Consider the following 15,386-nt stretch of genomic DNA (forward strand, 5'->3'; position numbering starts at 1 on the left):
CTGCTGTCTGAAAATCGTATTTCTAGATAATTTGGAACTTCTTGTTTTGTACCATTCCACGTGTTTAAATGAGAAGATTATATCTCGGTAGGACGAAATAAAAATGTGCCATCTCGATTGGCGAAGCATAGAAGCTTCAAAATCACAAATACATAGTATTGGGAACACGAACGCCATCTGAAGTAGGGAACCTTTCGATTTGTTTCTGCGGAGATAGCACCTTATCATTTGGATACGTTCGAACGTTGGTCACTGGTCACCGATCGTATAACTTACGCATAGACCGCAAAAATTTCAGTACTATTATTTCGTATTTCATTAATATTGTCTGACTTTATTGTATTGATTGATATTAATAATAACTTCAAACAAAAAGATTGCTTCGGAATGGTAGACCCATTTATATACAGAGAGCAGTGACTTATTTTTAATATTTGACTCCGAAAATTCTTCAAATTATATAATTATTTCAAGGATATATTCCAAAATCGGAAAAGCACTGTTATCCTTAAAGTAACCTACTGTTTTATTTGTTAAATGATCCATTTTATATGGTTCCAAAAATGTAAGCATTATAAATATTCAAGCATACTGGTAAAAATTAAAAATTTTAGTCGATCCGAAATAAAGATAGTGCTCTGAGGTCTGCTGAATAGGAAACAAATTCCAATACAATTTACACATTTTTGGTCTTATTACAGTTGACAAATATTTAGCATGTGAATGTAAAAATTCTTTTCTGTGAGGCGACAGCTGCAGTTTCATTTCGAGTTCACATATCGACTTCATTCATAATTTGAAACCAACATGAACCTTGGCTTAGCTTCAAATCGACGGTAACATAGTGATAGTTTAAAGTAGTCTGGCTTAAACTTCGAACGTAACTGGCGCAGCTGAGTCTATAAGCACTTGGTATTTTAAGTGCTATACCTTGCACGGCCGCCATAATTAAGAAACGAGAGTGTGTGCCTGTTTTCGCACTTTAATGACCTGCATTTAAAAAATGTTCAGATAGTTCTATTTTCGTTCCTTCTGTTTCCACCGGAAAGGAGTAAGCAGATTTATTTTTATTTTAACAATGTATTGTACCAAGTAATCACATTTTCAAGAAAAAAGGAAAGAAAGGATATACACATTCAAGTAGGAAATCTTGAGAATTTTCTACTTCTATTTGCATAATTACTGTGTAGAAATATTTGCAATATATTTTTTTTAGTATGTAAATACTAACAAAAATGAACACGTTCAGATTTACAAGCAGAGTTTGTTTTCTAGAAATAAAAGAAGTCTTTTCTTGAACTTTTTCATTAATAGAGTCTATATATAAACTGTCTATCCGAACGTCTTGACATCATTCTGATTAAAGTATTTAGATTAAGAGATTATGCCATTGACTGAAAGAATTCAACCAAGTTTGTTTAGAAATGGCTAGGTTTGTTTTATTTGATCTTTCTCAAAAACTAAAGTGTGTCTCGGGCCACTTTTATGCTTCATATGCTCTGCTAATTGGATTCCCTTTCGCAATACGTTTCAAACTATGCTCCATTCCTCCGGGATAACATGAAAGTCTACTTCGTTTTTTATAAGAAACATTCGAGTCTTTCCTAAGAAACCAAATTAGTTTTCCTTAAAATATAGTTGGGGATCTGGGATATTTAACATTCCAATTCTCAAAGTAATTTATCCTATTTAGAAATGTTAATTTTTAAAAGTAGTCACAAATTTTATAAAGCAATTTGTAAAACTCGATGACCTAAAAGTAATATTGGATTGAATCTAAAGGACCTAACGCAAGACCCATAATGAGTATGAAGGATCAAACTCTTATAAGAAAAAGTGAATGTTATCTAGAGGACCAAGAGGTGTAGCATTTTCAACGCGATCGGAATATCGTTCAATGTAAATAAACATCATCGAAGAATGTGGACGATCTTCTGTTGCAAACGTCGTACTCTTAGAGGGACGTGTCTTCCGCGTGGCTATTTTGGCTCTCATACAAGAAGAAGACGAAGAGGAAGCTGAGAACTGTGGAGGCGGAGGACGAAGAAAGAAGTCTCTCAGTTCAATCTGAGGCGCATGCTCGCCCATCACCGTCTTTCAAAACCACAGACGGCTTTCCCTTGTGCACGAGGTAGCTCCTCAGCACCCGGCTTTCACCATCCTTGACGCTTCACGTCCTCCCGTCAACCAGAGTGCCTCGGGTCTGGACATCCCGGCGGAAATATGTCGACGCTCGTCGCCGAAAATAACCAACCGAAGTGCAATACTTTCTCCACAAACGGCGCCTCCGCCGGAAATCGGACGCGCCAGGAAAATGGAAAACCCCAACCAGGTCGACATGTACGCCACCAGATGAACCTCTGATCCACTAACTCAACTTCTAATCCAACAGGTCAACGTTTGATCCACCAGGTTGACTTCCGAAACTTTAAAGAATCTTTGGGTGTCTAAAATACTTATAAACTTCTAAAAAATTCAAGAAACACTATGTCCTTGTGTCCAGGTCGAGTCTAGGATCTATGAGGCTCCCACCTCAATGACAGATTAACCTTGATGCCGGCCTCCCAATTGCTAACGACCCACGTTACAACACTGCCTGCATTTTCAGACGTCTTTCGAAGTTGAGGGCGCTACCGCAAGCTCTCTCCGTTTGGAAGTTCGCCAGCAATGTCAGTTTAGTTGGGCTGCCCTCGTCGACATCTCCTCGTGATTCGTGACCTCCTAGGCTCAAGTTTGTGCTCGGAAACGGAAGTGAAGATCAGCCATGTGGTTTCTAGTTGGTCATTAAAACGGGAAAAAATTTCGGCTAGTGATTTGTGAAATTGTGCTTCAAAGAATCAGAAAGTTTAGGAAAGTTAGGATGGGCTAATATGTCAGTTTTTAAATCTCCTCTAAAATCCTATATCTGATCAAGAATAATCTGTTCTATATTTGTTACTGCAATATCAATTCAAAGGAATCTGCACACACGTTGTCAGTACTCAAGAATAGAAGATAATGGATAATCGAAGTGCTACTTTCAAACGTAAACAAATAATAAAATTAGTCTATTAATGAAATGCTTCATGGATAGTGCAGTTCTAAATGGAGATGAATCTTCCAAAAGATGAAGCCCAGGGCCTTCGAAAATCTGAAGGATTTAAAAGCCTCTCTCAATCTGAGAAATTTAGAAAAAAAGCAAAACCCAATAAGAGAAGAAGATGTCGAGATACGATGATTGATCAAGAGAAGCTACCAACTCCACCTCCAGATCCAACGGTGACAAATGTCTTTGATGAGGCCTTTGTCAAGCACAAAGAGACTGAAACCCTAAAAAAAGAATTAAATAATGATTTTCAGGATTATCTTGAGAATAGACGTCCTTCGAACGACAGTCATCCTGGTTCCATATCGAGAACAGCGGCTGCTTTTGCGGCTAATTTTGCTGATACCGAGGAAGCCTTTGATCATCTGGAAAAGCTCGTTCTGTTGATGGAGCAGGTGATTAATCTTCGGGATCGGAATTCTAAGATGTTTAGACGAGTGAGGGAACTGGAGAGGATCAAGGCTTTGAGAAACGCTGATTGGGAAGTTGAAAGAGTTCTTCTTAGTGGAGAAGATATTGTGTTACCGGAAGAGGATGTTGGATTTGCTGATTCCCTTTTGGAAGCAATGATTTCTAGTGGAGCAGAAGTAACGACGAAGAGGAGTTTTCGATCACCTCCAGTAAGGCAGAGGAGTAAATCTATTGGGATTGATCATCCGGCAATGTTGGCGAAACAAATTAGTTCTTCTGGAACATCGATTCAGAGTAAAAAGAGATTTTCAGTTTTTGGGGGTCCGAAAGTGTCAAAGTGGACCAAAGTCAAGGCTGCTTTTAAGTGGGAGAGGGCTGGAACTGGTGACACGATAGATCCTGAGATTATGAGGTTTCTTAGAGTTCCGGATAATAATGATGCTTCCACAGGATCAGGGTCCTTGTCAAGAACTGGGGACCATTCTGGACCACCGAGTCCGGGGACTTTGTCTTCGTCCTCCTCGACGGAGGATGTTTTCCAAGGTGAGAAGTTTGGAATTTTTGGGTTATCAGCAGGGCTCCAAATTACAATTAAGGGGATTTTTAAAACAATTAATTAATTAATTCTAAAGTGTTCAGAAAATCCTGATTTTGAAAAGATTCAAGACTGACAGTCTGTACATTTTAACCGGTTGAATTAGGAAGCCTTTCAATTGAATTGAACTATTTTATTTAATAGTATACGGAGTTGTTAGTTTTCGAATAGTAGATGCATTTGTTAACTTTTATATTTAAACACATAAAAATTGAATTAGGTATTATCACTTCAACCATCAGCTAACTTCACTTCGTTAAAAACTGAGAGGAATACAATGGATCAAATGCATAGAAGAAACCTTTATTCTGTAATATCTCTGTAACTAATCATTATTATTATCTTTTTTTATATTTCATTAAATAGTAAATTAAAAATAAAAACTAGTTTTCAAATACACTTATATAGAAAAAATTAGCTTTCACGAAGATATAAGTAAAATGGGGCAAAAATTAACTGAATCCCATGCATGTGGTTCCCTTGTTTTCCCCTCAGCAATGTACGAAGTCAAGTCAGCTGTTGATTGAAATTAAAATACCTAATATGATTTGAATTCATGGATTTAAATAAAAAGAGGCTCCCTTAACTGCGAAAGCAACCAAACTGACAAGAATTTAAAATATTGAAATCATTCCAGTTGGGCGCAGTCCCATGGAGGTTTGTTAGTAGATTAGTGGAACAGTTTTGACCAATGAGGTGAATCCTGGAACTGGCGCAGGCACCTCGTTGGGGGCCATCCTTAAATTATGTCAGGTTGTTTTCTGAAATTTTTACCCACGTATCCTCATCTGTAAGGGTTTGTAAATTTTGAACCCCCCTCCCTTCCCTATCTTACGTAGTTTTTTTCGAATACATTTTTTCTGATATTTGTCGTGATACAAATATAAAAACTTCGATTTTTTTCAAATGAAGAGCATTTATTATTATGAATAAGGAGAGATTAAAAAATTACATAAAATATAACATTTTGTTATTTAAAAAAATATATTTTCAGCGAGGAAAAAATCTTACGTAAGCAAGTTTTTTGACCACGTTTCCCCCACGTAAAGATAGCATAGAAAAATGATATAAATACAAACCCTTTGAGTAATTTTTATTTCTAAAATTAAAACCCTTCCAATTCCAAAACAAGAAAAATTTCAAGGCCTTTAATTTTGGTGTCCAATATTCTAAAGCGGTCAATTCTCAAACCTAAGGGCACAGTCCCATAGAAGTATATTAGTAGAATAGTGGAATAGTTTTTTAAGCCAAAGAGGCGATTGCTAGAGTTTGTTCAATCATCTTATTGATCAAAACTATTCCACTTATTTACTGATTTACCTTATGGGGTTGCACCTTAAATGTCAGAATTGGAGCCAGTGTAAAAAGTTACTTCTTGATTTGTAGTGAAAGAAATTAACGAAAGTCTCTTATCTGAATGTTTGAAAACATTTATCGGGCTTACAGAACTGTCAAGCATGCGTCGAATCTTTTACTTTCATCAAATCTCGTCTCGTAGAGGGATTGGTAAGAGTGAATGTTTTGACAGTTCTATTAAGCCCAACGAATTTTTTTAGTCAATCAACAAGATAATTTTCTTGATTTTTTTCTCTACAAACGAACTGATCGTTTTTCGAAGTTTGTTACTCAAAATTAGGCCAAAATGACAAAAACATGTTTGATTTAATATCGAAAAATAGAATTCATTCTAAAAATTCAAAGTCCGGAACATTTATATTCACAAAATTTAATAATTTGGTTTCCAAAGTTTAAAAATTTGATTCACCTAAACCCTTGAAGAAATATTTTTGTTGTATAAAACACAAATCCTTGCAATTAATAATTACCGGGCTAGGCATAAAATTCTGCATCTTAACCAGAAAATAATTTTAATCTAGTTTTATATTTGATTGTGCATTTTATTTATTTGGCAATTTGACTTTATTTGACTTCAGTTACAAAGACTTTAGATTAGGGTGGATTAACAAAACAAAATGATGTAAATCGAAGTTGGAACCATGCCTAAAAGTAGTATATTAGGAACCTGAAAAAGTATGATTGATTTGATGGCAATTTATGAACAGCTTTAACTTGCGCATTACCAAAATGTGATATAAAAAGTCTTAGTTTATTAATACATAGTTTTAATATTTTCGTGCAAGCCAATTAAAAAAATTTAATTTTGCATGTGTTATAAAACTCTCTTTAAATTCGTACAGCTTTTTAATTAACGTTCTTGATGCGATAATTGATGTTTAATGGACTCATGTTTGTCGGTTTTTTAAAAATAATTTAAAATTCTGTAGCAATAATGCACACATTTTTAAGGTATTTGAAGCTTTTCTACTTGTACAAATACAATAGAACAAAATTTGATAAGCCTCGGAAATCATAAATTTCAGCACAGTAAATTGGGGAAAATTGAATTTTGCGTTTTTGAAATTGAGTGTTTTCAGCTAACTCTAAACGGTATTTATAACATCTGAGGGCTTTTTACAGATAAAAATACACTCGAAAAATATAATAAGAATGTGTAACTAAAAGATCAAAAGATCGACTTTTTTTCAAAGTTATTTGCGTATTTCTCCAAATTATCTTTTTCCAGCTGGCTTTGAAAATCTTCTCTACATTTGAGAGTTGCACTGGGAAAACATATAATAGAAAAAAACGGGCGAGTCTAAAGAATTGAAAAATAGGAGGAACTATAAAATAGGAGGAAATAGGAACTTTAGCAAATAATCATTTTTGTAGTTTTTGGTTGGTGTTGCAAAAATGTATTTTTTATGAACTGCATAACTAAATTAGTTCTTTCTAAGCATGGTCACGTCAGAAGGAGAAATTTTAGACATTTTAGGATACTTTAAATTTCTCTAAATTTCTTAAAATCATCCAAATTTTTGGTATTTTATAAATATACTATGCATTTTCGAAATTTTCGTAGATATCACAAATTACCTAAATTCATATTAAAATTAAAATATAGTTCACGAAATACCTCCATACATGTATGAGCAGAAACCGTGCATGTGTTCCTGAGTGACAACCGCAGACCCCGCGCAGCTCCTATTACACCTACCTGCGGCGTGGCATCAATTCTCACAATGGCTATAGAAGGGAGGGCTATTGAAGAGTCTGACTGTATGCTACTAATTAATTGCCTTGTCATACATAAAGATTTTTTTTAAATGATGTTTTTTAGGTGCCCATAAAAGGCCACATTCTGGTCAACTGACTGTTCGGACGAAAGAGGACATCACAAAATATGACGATCCTTCTCGTCGAAGCCGATCTCTTGATGGTGACGTTTTAATACCTCATAACGCTGTATTTTCCACTCACGTTTTAAAGGTAATTATCAACTTATAAGAAACTCAAATTAATTTTTTTAATAAAAAGATAAAAACAATTCATTTTGAAATGATGGTTCTGCTTTCAAAAAGATTCCACTTCTTTATTTACCATTCTACTACGTCTAAATTCTAAATTCAAACAAAGTATCCGTTCTTCATAAATCGTCTACACGAATTCTCCCGTAAATTGTTGTTAAAAATATGATTGTATACATACTGCGTGAATTAGGAAAACTTTGCATTATTTTAAAACATATTTTGATGAATTCTTTTCAAGAATTTTGAATGTTTTTAAAGAGAATAACACTTTTTTTAAGATTCTTAGGAAATTTTGTAATGATATTTTAAATTTAAGAAAAAATTCGAAGATTGTAGACATTTTTTGTTTCTTTTTTGTTGTTAAAAATGCTACTGTTTTTTTTTAAATTAATTTTTTTTGTTGAAGAGTCAATTTTTTGTTTAAAATTTCCTCTTGCTTCGATTAATTCTTTTTGATTTAAAGTTAAAATCTGTTTCGGTACAAATATCAACTTTTAAATTTGTTGTTGATAATTTAACTTTTGTGGTTGCAAATTCAACTACTTGGTGAGAAGTTGAACTACTGTGTTAAAAATTCAACATTTTTCTTAAAGAATCATCATTTCAGTTAAAAATGCATCTCTTTGATCGACGATGTGACTTACGTTGAAAATTCTTTTTTTATAGAAAATTAATCTTTCTAGTAGAAATAACATTTTATAGAAAATTCGTCTCTTTAAAAAAAACATTTGATCTTTTTTGGTTAAAAATACAACTGGTTGATAATTAATGCTTTTTGATGAGATTTAAAGTATTTTGTTGAAAATTTGTCTTTTTTCGAATGATTCCAATCCGAGATTCAACTGATTCAACTGTTTTTTATGTAAATTTTGTTGTTGTTGTAATATCAATTACGTCTTTCATTTTTCGTTAAGAAATGATCTTTTTTGGTTTAAGATTTAACGATTTGGTTGAAAATGAAATTTTCAAAATTCTTTTTGAATTTTCTCAAGAATCGTAGTTAAATTATATCTATATATGCCTAAAAACAAGTAAAGTTGGAACATAAGTCCTAGGTAGTCACTCAAAATTTGTGTTTTGCATTACAAATAAATAATTTTTCTCTGCAAACAGAAAAAGTGCACGCGTGCGTAGCGCGCGATTCATGATGCTAGTGGTTATAAAAAACTTACAATTTACAGAATAATTCAATTATTTTCAGGATGGAACACGTGTCAGAAAATTTGAAAAGGGCCACAGTAAAACACCATGGGGAAAAGTTAAAGATATGATTCATTTGCGCCGAGAGAACATTCGACGACAACCACCTCGTGGTAGCATACGAAGTGAGGATGGTTATTCTATTTCCAGCCTGGAATCGTCGGAAATTCTTCAAGAGGTAATCACCATTATTATTCCAAATCAAATAAACGATTATATCGACAATATCGCAGCTGGAAATTGTACACACATTCCTTCTCTAATTTCCACATAAACAAAGGGTTCATTTGCAAAGTTCTTTAAATACTGGCCACCACTTCAATGTCCAAAAAACAAAATCTACTTCGATTATTCGACTCTCAATTTTACTCGAAGTCGATTCACTATGTCCAAACAGTTCTTGGAGAGAATAAAGTTATTTATTGACAGATTTACTATTTAATGTTAATTTTTATAGTTACGCTTTATTTACTTTAATGACTTTTAAGAAAGTATAGACAATGAAGTTTATTTGATTAAAGCTTGGGAGATGGCTGAACGATTATTGCAATTTCTTGCGGTCGCGGAAGCATGAAAGTGCTCTTGAAAATTAAATTTTCCACGCCTCAAGAGAATACAAAGTAATAAATGTCGATGTCGCAAATCACAAAAAGCAATAACCGCCGAACGATTATGTGGGCGCGGGAGTACGCAAGTTAGTCCCCCGAAGGCTTCTTTTACACTCGACTGTGCTCTCCGATTTAAAAATATCTTGAAGATATACGAGATATTGAGGCTTCTCTTAAGTGTTGCACTCATTGGAGTCACTTCGGTGGGGTCCAAACCAACAAATCAGTAGTTCGAAACGAGCATTAATGCCGCATATTTCATGCGATGTGAAAATGTCGACAACTCGATCAACATTATGCTAAGAAATATTTTATGACTTGCAAAATCGGTTACATTGAACACTTAAGACTTGCCAAGTACCTCAGAATTAATTTACTTGACCCTGATTTAGATTAATCCTTCCTACTTATCAGACCTTTACTATTGTTTACAAACCCAGCTTCTGAAAATAGGCTTTAAAAAATGATATCATTTAAAATCTAGATCGTTTAATCCAGAAATTATAGCAACGATGACATAAGGACTTTTAGTTGCTAAAAGCAAATTCTTTAATGTCTGCAAGATTGATGCCGGAATGTGAAAAGCGTTCTTTGAATTGATAAATATTTGGAAAAGCATTCAGTTAAATGTTCTTTGTTCTCCTGGAAACTCTCTATTTTCAATCTAGGTTGTCAAAGAATTTCTCATAATTTTGAACTCATAGTTCATTTGTATAATATTTAAAAAGAATTTTCTTGTGTCAAGAATATATATAAATCTTTATTTGTATACTACAGACTGTATAATGATAAAAATGAACTTCTTAATTTTTTTTATAAAAGACCTAGGTATATTTAGAACGAATAAATTTGTGCAGGTTATAGTTAGGAAAATTTTTTGAAAATTTGTATTTAATACTTTTTATATATTTTCATTTCATTTTTTTAAGTTAGGTTGCACCCATCTATAACTGAAAGGAAGCAGTAGAGAATTAGATAACCAAAATTTTCATCAAAGATGGGCTTATTGCATGACAAAATTCTTTACAAACCAAATACACATTTTGGTAAAAGAATCTTTTCGAAGTCTTATTTTTTGATACAATAATTTTTTTTAAAGTGAATAAGATTTCAGCTGAAATTTTAACGTGATAATAACTTTGAACAAGTTTTAGAATTTACATTGCTTCACATTATTATCATTCAATGAGCAAAAAAACATGTTTTTTCGGACTTTTAGCAAAATTTAGCTTCAATTTTTATTTTTTCAAAAAAATGAAAATCCATTTTTTAATCGCTATCAAAACTCGATTTTGAAAACACATGCAATTTTAATCATAAAATTCTCGTTATATTTTATCGGAATTGGTTAATTTCTATACACCGAACTTTATTTACACAACCCAGAGCCGATCCTACTATAATTTATTTTAGATTATAGCAGCTTTGAGATTGTCAACTTCCACACCCATTTTCATTAGCCATTTTCTTGAACCTGAATACCTTTTTTAAATCAAATTTTGTTGACCACAATTCATCAACACTTCAGCTTAGGAGTGGAATTTTGTCTTTTTTAAATGTATATTTTAATTTACGGAATACTTTTTCGCCCCCATGAAAATTTTTCATTTGGTTGGTTTTTTAGTTCTATACTGCCACCATTTCGCTATCATTTTCCTATTTTTCACATCCTGACACAAAAATATCTATATGTTATAGAAAAAAATCGTAAGATCCCGAAGATTAGTTAAAGCTAAGTTTTATAATTTTTTTAAGAAGATCATTAGTTTTCCCAGGAAATACGGCGTTTCACTTTTTGGAATAGTACAAAGAAACTAGCAATTAAGGCATCTACATACTCATCTAAATAATCATATTTTGGAGAAAGCAGATCTGGTTTTTCAATAAACGGTTATATTTTGTTTAATAATAAAAAACGGACGAACAGTAGCACTGTTCTATACAGCTGCCTATGCACTTACGCCGCGTATAATCCAGAATATATAGTCTATAAATATAATCATTTGATTGAAGAATCGGCTATGTCGGTTTCAAGATATGCTAATGTAGATGAAGGTTGCAAGAAAATAGACAAAAATATTAAACCGTGCGACCACAGAAATCAGAACCGGGTACGCAATTGCTTAATATCTTAACAAAAAAAAAACGACTTTTACCATTCATTAATTTGTGTCATCAATTACAGCAAATATTTTGTTTATGATTTACGGGGAAAAAATGTTCAAACAAATACAATGATTTACGGGGAACAATTTTTTAAACAAATGCAAATATTTTCAAAAGTCAGAATTATTTAAAAAATATTGGCAGCACTCAATTTATGGATTAAAAATTATGCATGTGGAAAAAATATAAAAAATACCATCTTTAGCTAAATTAGATAGAAAACTGCAGTGTAAATGCACGGAAGTTGTTTATTTCAACAGACTTCCATTATTACTGAAAATATTAGCCGATTTTCATTCATCTTTTTTTTACATTCTTGTAATTATATAAGTAAATTGATTCTGCTAATTAAAATTAAATTAATCCATGATTTCATAACGTCAGTTTTTCTAACCGGTCGTAATCTCATGACAAATGCAAGGGTTCAATTCTTCCGGATAATTCGACTCACTCCGGGATGTCTGCCAAAGTGAAGATTATTCTATTATTTTGAATGCGCGATTTTTCCATATGTCTAAAATGCCATAATAAGAATAAGATACCTGCTAAACTTATTCACTTCTATTTTTTATAGCGACCGCCACACAGTTTTCTATTCTCCCAAAGAGTTAAAATTATTTAAATTCACACATTTACATAGATTTTTTTGTTGCATTTTTTAAGACGTTTAAATAAATTATTAAAATATAAATAAATATAACTTTGAATGTTTTTCGAATTTATAAGTTATAAACAGATTTAATAATGAAAAATAGGTTAAATAAATGTTTTCGTTAAATTTTACTAAGTCGACTGAGAGGAATAGGATTTGCACTTTTTCTGTTCCCGTTGGGAGATTTTTAGACGGAGGAAAAATCGCGTATTCATAGGAATACAAATTCTTCATTTTTCTGAATTCAACGCTTGTTACCGGGTATGGACAGCTAAAACTGAACGTCGCTGCTATTGTTCTCTATTTTTTATTACTAAACAAAATATAAACATTTCATTGAAAAACTGGTTCTGCTTGCTTCGAGATACAGTTATGCGTATACTTGAGCAAAAAATTAGACAAAAATATTCAACCGTGCGGCCTCAAAATTCAGAACCGATTGTTCATTCTGATAAAGAGCCCTAAAAGGTTAGTGCAGTGAATACACTTTCGTCCCAGTGTTTGCTGTACGCCCTCTTCAAATATTTTTCATTCTCATTTTCGATTCTAAACGATCAACTTTCACGCTACAAATTGGCCCAGTGCAAAAACTTTGAAAATATCACGATAGCCACACAGAAAATTAAAACTATTTGATCCATACACTCAAAAAATGTCTGGTTCAATCAACCAGAATTCTGGTTAAATATGCACTTACTATTTTTTCTGGTTAGAGTAACCAGAATTCTAGTTATATTAACCAGAAAATCTAATTAATTCAAATAACTCAAAATCATATTGGACAAATAACTTTATTTTTTAATTTCAAATCTTTAGCTGTTGCAATTTGAATATGGAAAAGGACGTGTCCAAATAACAACTTCAGAATGTCCGACAGTCCTTTCTTCAAAACCTTCGAGTCCAGGCAGTGAAATTGTGGACTTGGCTAGTAGAAGATTGACTCCAACTTTGACGATTACAGTCCCATCAAGTGAAGAATTAAGAAGCATTTCTTCTCCGGAGTCCATTTCACCCCTACCTTCTCATTTTGTGGATTCGGCAGAGGAAAGATCCCCATCTGAAGAATTTGAATTTTCGAAGAATACTTCGATCTTAGGACGTTCGAAAACTTGGCAAGATGTCCCATCAACGATGGAATTCAAAAGACAGGTAACAATTTTTAATATTTCTCAATTAGATACTTCTTTGAAATTTCCTCTTTTTTATTTCAATTTCGTTTCTGTATGCTTCAGAATTTCCAAAAAGGGGAGTCTTCACATATTTCAAGACTCTCGAGACAAGATTCCAAGTGGAACAAAGTGAAAAGAGCTTTCCTTACAAATACAACATCCGTTCCTCCAAGTCCTAGCAGAATTTCTTCATTCTTTGATGGTGAGTACCTTTGATTATTTTTTTTGTTTTTAATATCATTAAGTTTTAATTGATTCCTGTTTTTTAATACAATCGATACAATGACTTAAATGTTCAGAAGCTATTCTAATTTCTTTTCTATAAGATTCAGTGATATCCTCTAAAACTTTTCCAAACTCCCTCACAGTTCTTGTCTTCACAATTTGCATAGCTGCAATTTTCTTCAAAGCATTTTCATTTGCCTTGTTGAGAATTTGAAGTGCTAGAACAGTATTTTTTTCGAGACAGTCTTTTAAATAACATGGTGTATAGCATGCTCTACAAATTTTTATTAAAGCAATGGCACTGTCAATTTGGCCTTTCATCTCATTTTTAAGTTTTTGGATTTCTAATTTCAAATATTCCACGTCTGGAAATTTTTCTCGAAACTTTAACTCATGAGCTACTTTATCGTTGATCATCAAGATTTCCCACTTCATTTTAATGCCAAAGATATTATGCAGGTTGATTAATTCCCATATCTTTTCTTCTACACTTTTCAAAATCTCTTGTCTTTTTGAAGATTCTTCATTTATATTCTGTTGAACTGTTGTTTCGAGATTTTGTAGAGTGCTATCTGTTGATTTCTCAACTAGTTTTGCAATTTTTTTGGCGTATTACTCTATGGATTTTACAGATTTAAGATATGTGTCCGATATTTTTGAATTGCACTGGGGAAAATAAAAATAAATTATTTTGAGCTTTTAAAATAGGAAATGGGTTGGAATTTATTTTTAAAACTTGCAAAGAATTTTCGGAATCAAATCTTTATATTTCAGAGTTCTCAACATTTTTAAATGTTAATTTTGGAAGGATCCCTTTTTAGTTTCAAAATCTAAAATTCTACCAATTTAAAAGGACGTATCATTCACAAGTTTCTGAAGTTTAATTTACAAAGTTGACAGCATTACAATTTAAGTAGGTCCAATCATAAAATCTTATCAATTAAAAAGGCTGTTTCTAATCGTCCCGAAAAAATGGAAGAATTGGAAAAGGGCATGAATTAGTCTTCTCGAAAATTCAGGACGACTAACCAAGCTTAGGAAATATACTTGATTAGTATCCCGAAGTTCGAGACGGGACTCTTCGAATGAAAAAATTAAACATTGTAATTGAAAAACCTTTTCATTCAAAGATCTTACCAAATGCGAATCTTTCATTTATTTAAGGTCAACTTTTAATTTCAGTAAAAGGGTAATTTCAGAATAGATCATCTGATATCCGTTGCGAACTCTTTTCAAACAACATTGTTAACGATATATATTTTTTCTGGGTATTATTACACATTGTTATTCATGAGAGTATAATGTAATCGTTCAAATTGTCGATCTCCAGTTTTTAACGGTTCTTTACGTTGTATGTCTTTATGTTTGGCTGTGTGGTGAAATGAATATTGTAGACACGCTAGCTTTTGAAGAATTTATTCAAACGATTGAACTTTTCATACATTTTTTAGCATCCCAAAATGCAGATCAAATCCGTTACCCACATATTTTCCAATGAAATTTTTCGATTACGCTGATCAAAGTCTGTAAAGTTAGATAATTTTAAAAATGGTGTAATTGTTTTTAAAGAGATCTGTCAGTATTAATCTATCAAATTAAGTTGTTCCCTTTTGATTTCAAAATTTTTAAAATTAATTTTAGTGTTATAACTTTCATATATAAGTAAATTTAATATATAGCCGGCGATTATAGAAAAAACCTGGTAAATAAAGCTATGAAGAAAAACTTTTTTCAAAGACGCCGTAAAAAATAAATTGATTATTAGGTCGCTGTGAAAAAAGTAGATTGTTTTGAAACACCGTGAAGAAAAACACATCTCAGTAAAAGTCTATGAAAAAAAATATATTTCGGTAAATGCTGAGAAAAAACCTTTTTCCTATAAGTGCCGTGAAAAGCGACCTTATTTC

The 15,386-nt window shown here is 32.5% G+C and overlaps 2 protein-coding genes across 3 annotated transcripts in view; one reads left to right on the forward strand and one right to left on the reverse strand.

Annotated features, from left to right (window-relative positions):
• The first annotated feature begins 2,133 nt into the window (after positions 1 to 2,133).
• The window catches only part of LOC117171167, a 30,239-nt gene continuing 16,986 nt past the window's right edge, over positions 2,134 to 15,386 (forward strand). For both annotated transcript variants that reach the window (XM_033358229.1, XM_033358230.1), the window contains exons 1-5: positions 2,134 to 4,039; positions 7,270 to 7,418; positions 8,661 to 8,837; positions 12,902 to 13,234; positions 13,318 to 13,456. In XM_033358229.1, coding sequence (XP_033214120.1) covers positions 3,085 to 4,039; positions 7,270 to 7,418; positions 8,661 to 8,837; positions 12,902 to 13,234; positions 13,318 to 13,456 — 1,753 coding nt within the window. In that variant the 5' untranslated portion in view covers positions 2,134 to 3,084. The remainder of the gene's footprint in view (positions 4,040 to 7,269; positions 7,419 to 8,660; positions 8,838 to 12,901; positions 13,235 to 13,317; positions 13,457 to 15,386) is intronic.
• Positions 13,916 to 15,386, reverse strand: part of LOC117171169 — a 3,640-nt gene continuing 2,169 nt past the window's right edge. The window contains exon 2 of the mRNA XM_033358231.1: positions 13,916 to 14,145. Coding sequence (XP_033214122.1) covers positions 14,092 to 14,145 — 54 coding nt within the window. The 3' untranslated portion in view covers positions 13,916 to 14,091. The remainder of the gene's footprint in view (positions 14,146 to 15,386) is intronic.

This window comes from Belonocnema kinseyi, chromosome 4 (genome assembly GCF_010883055.1).
Source record: "Belonocnema kinseyi isolate 2016_QV_RU_SX_M_011 chromosome 4, B_treatae_v1, whole genome shotgun sequence".
NCBI lineage: Eukaryota > Metazoa > Arthropoda > Insecta > Hymenoptera > Cynipidae > Belonocnema > Belonocnema kinseyi.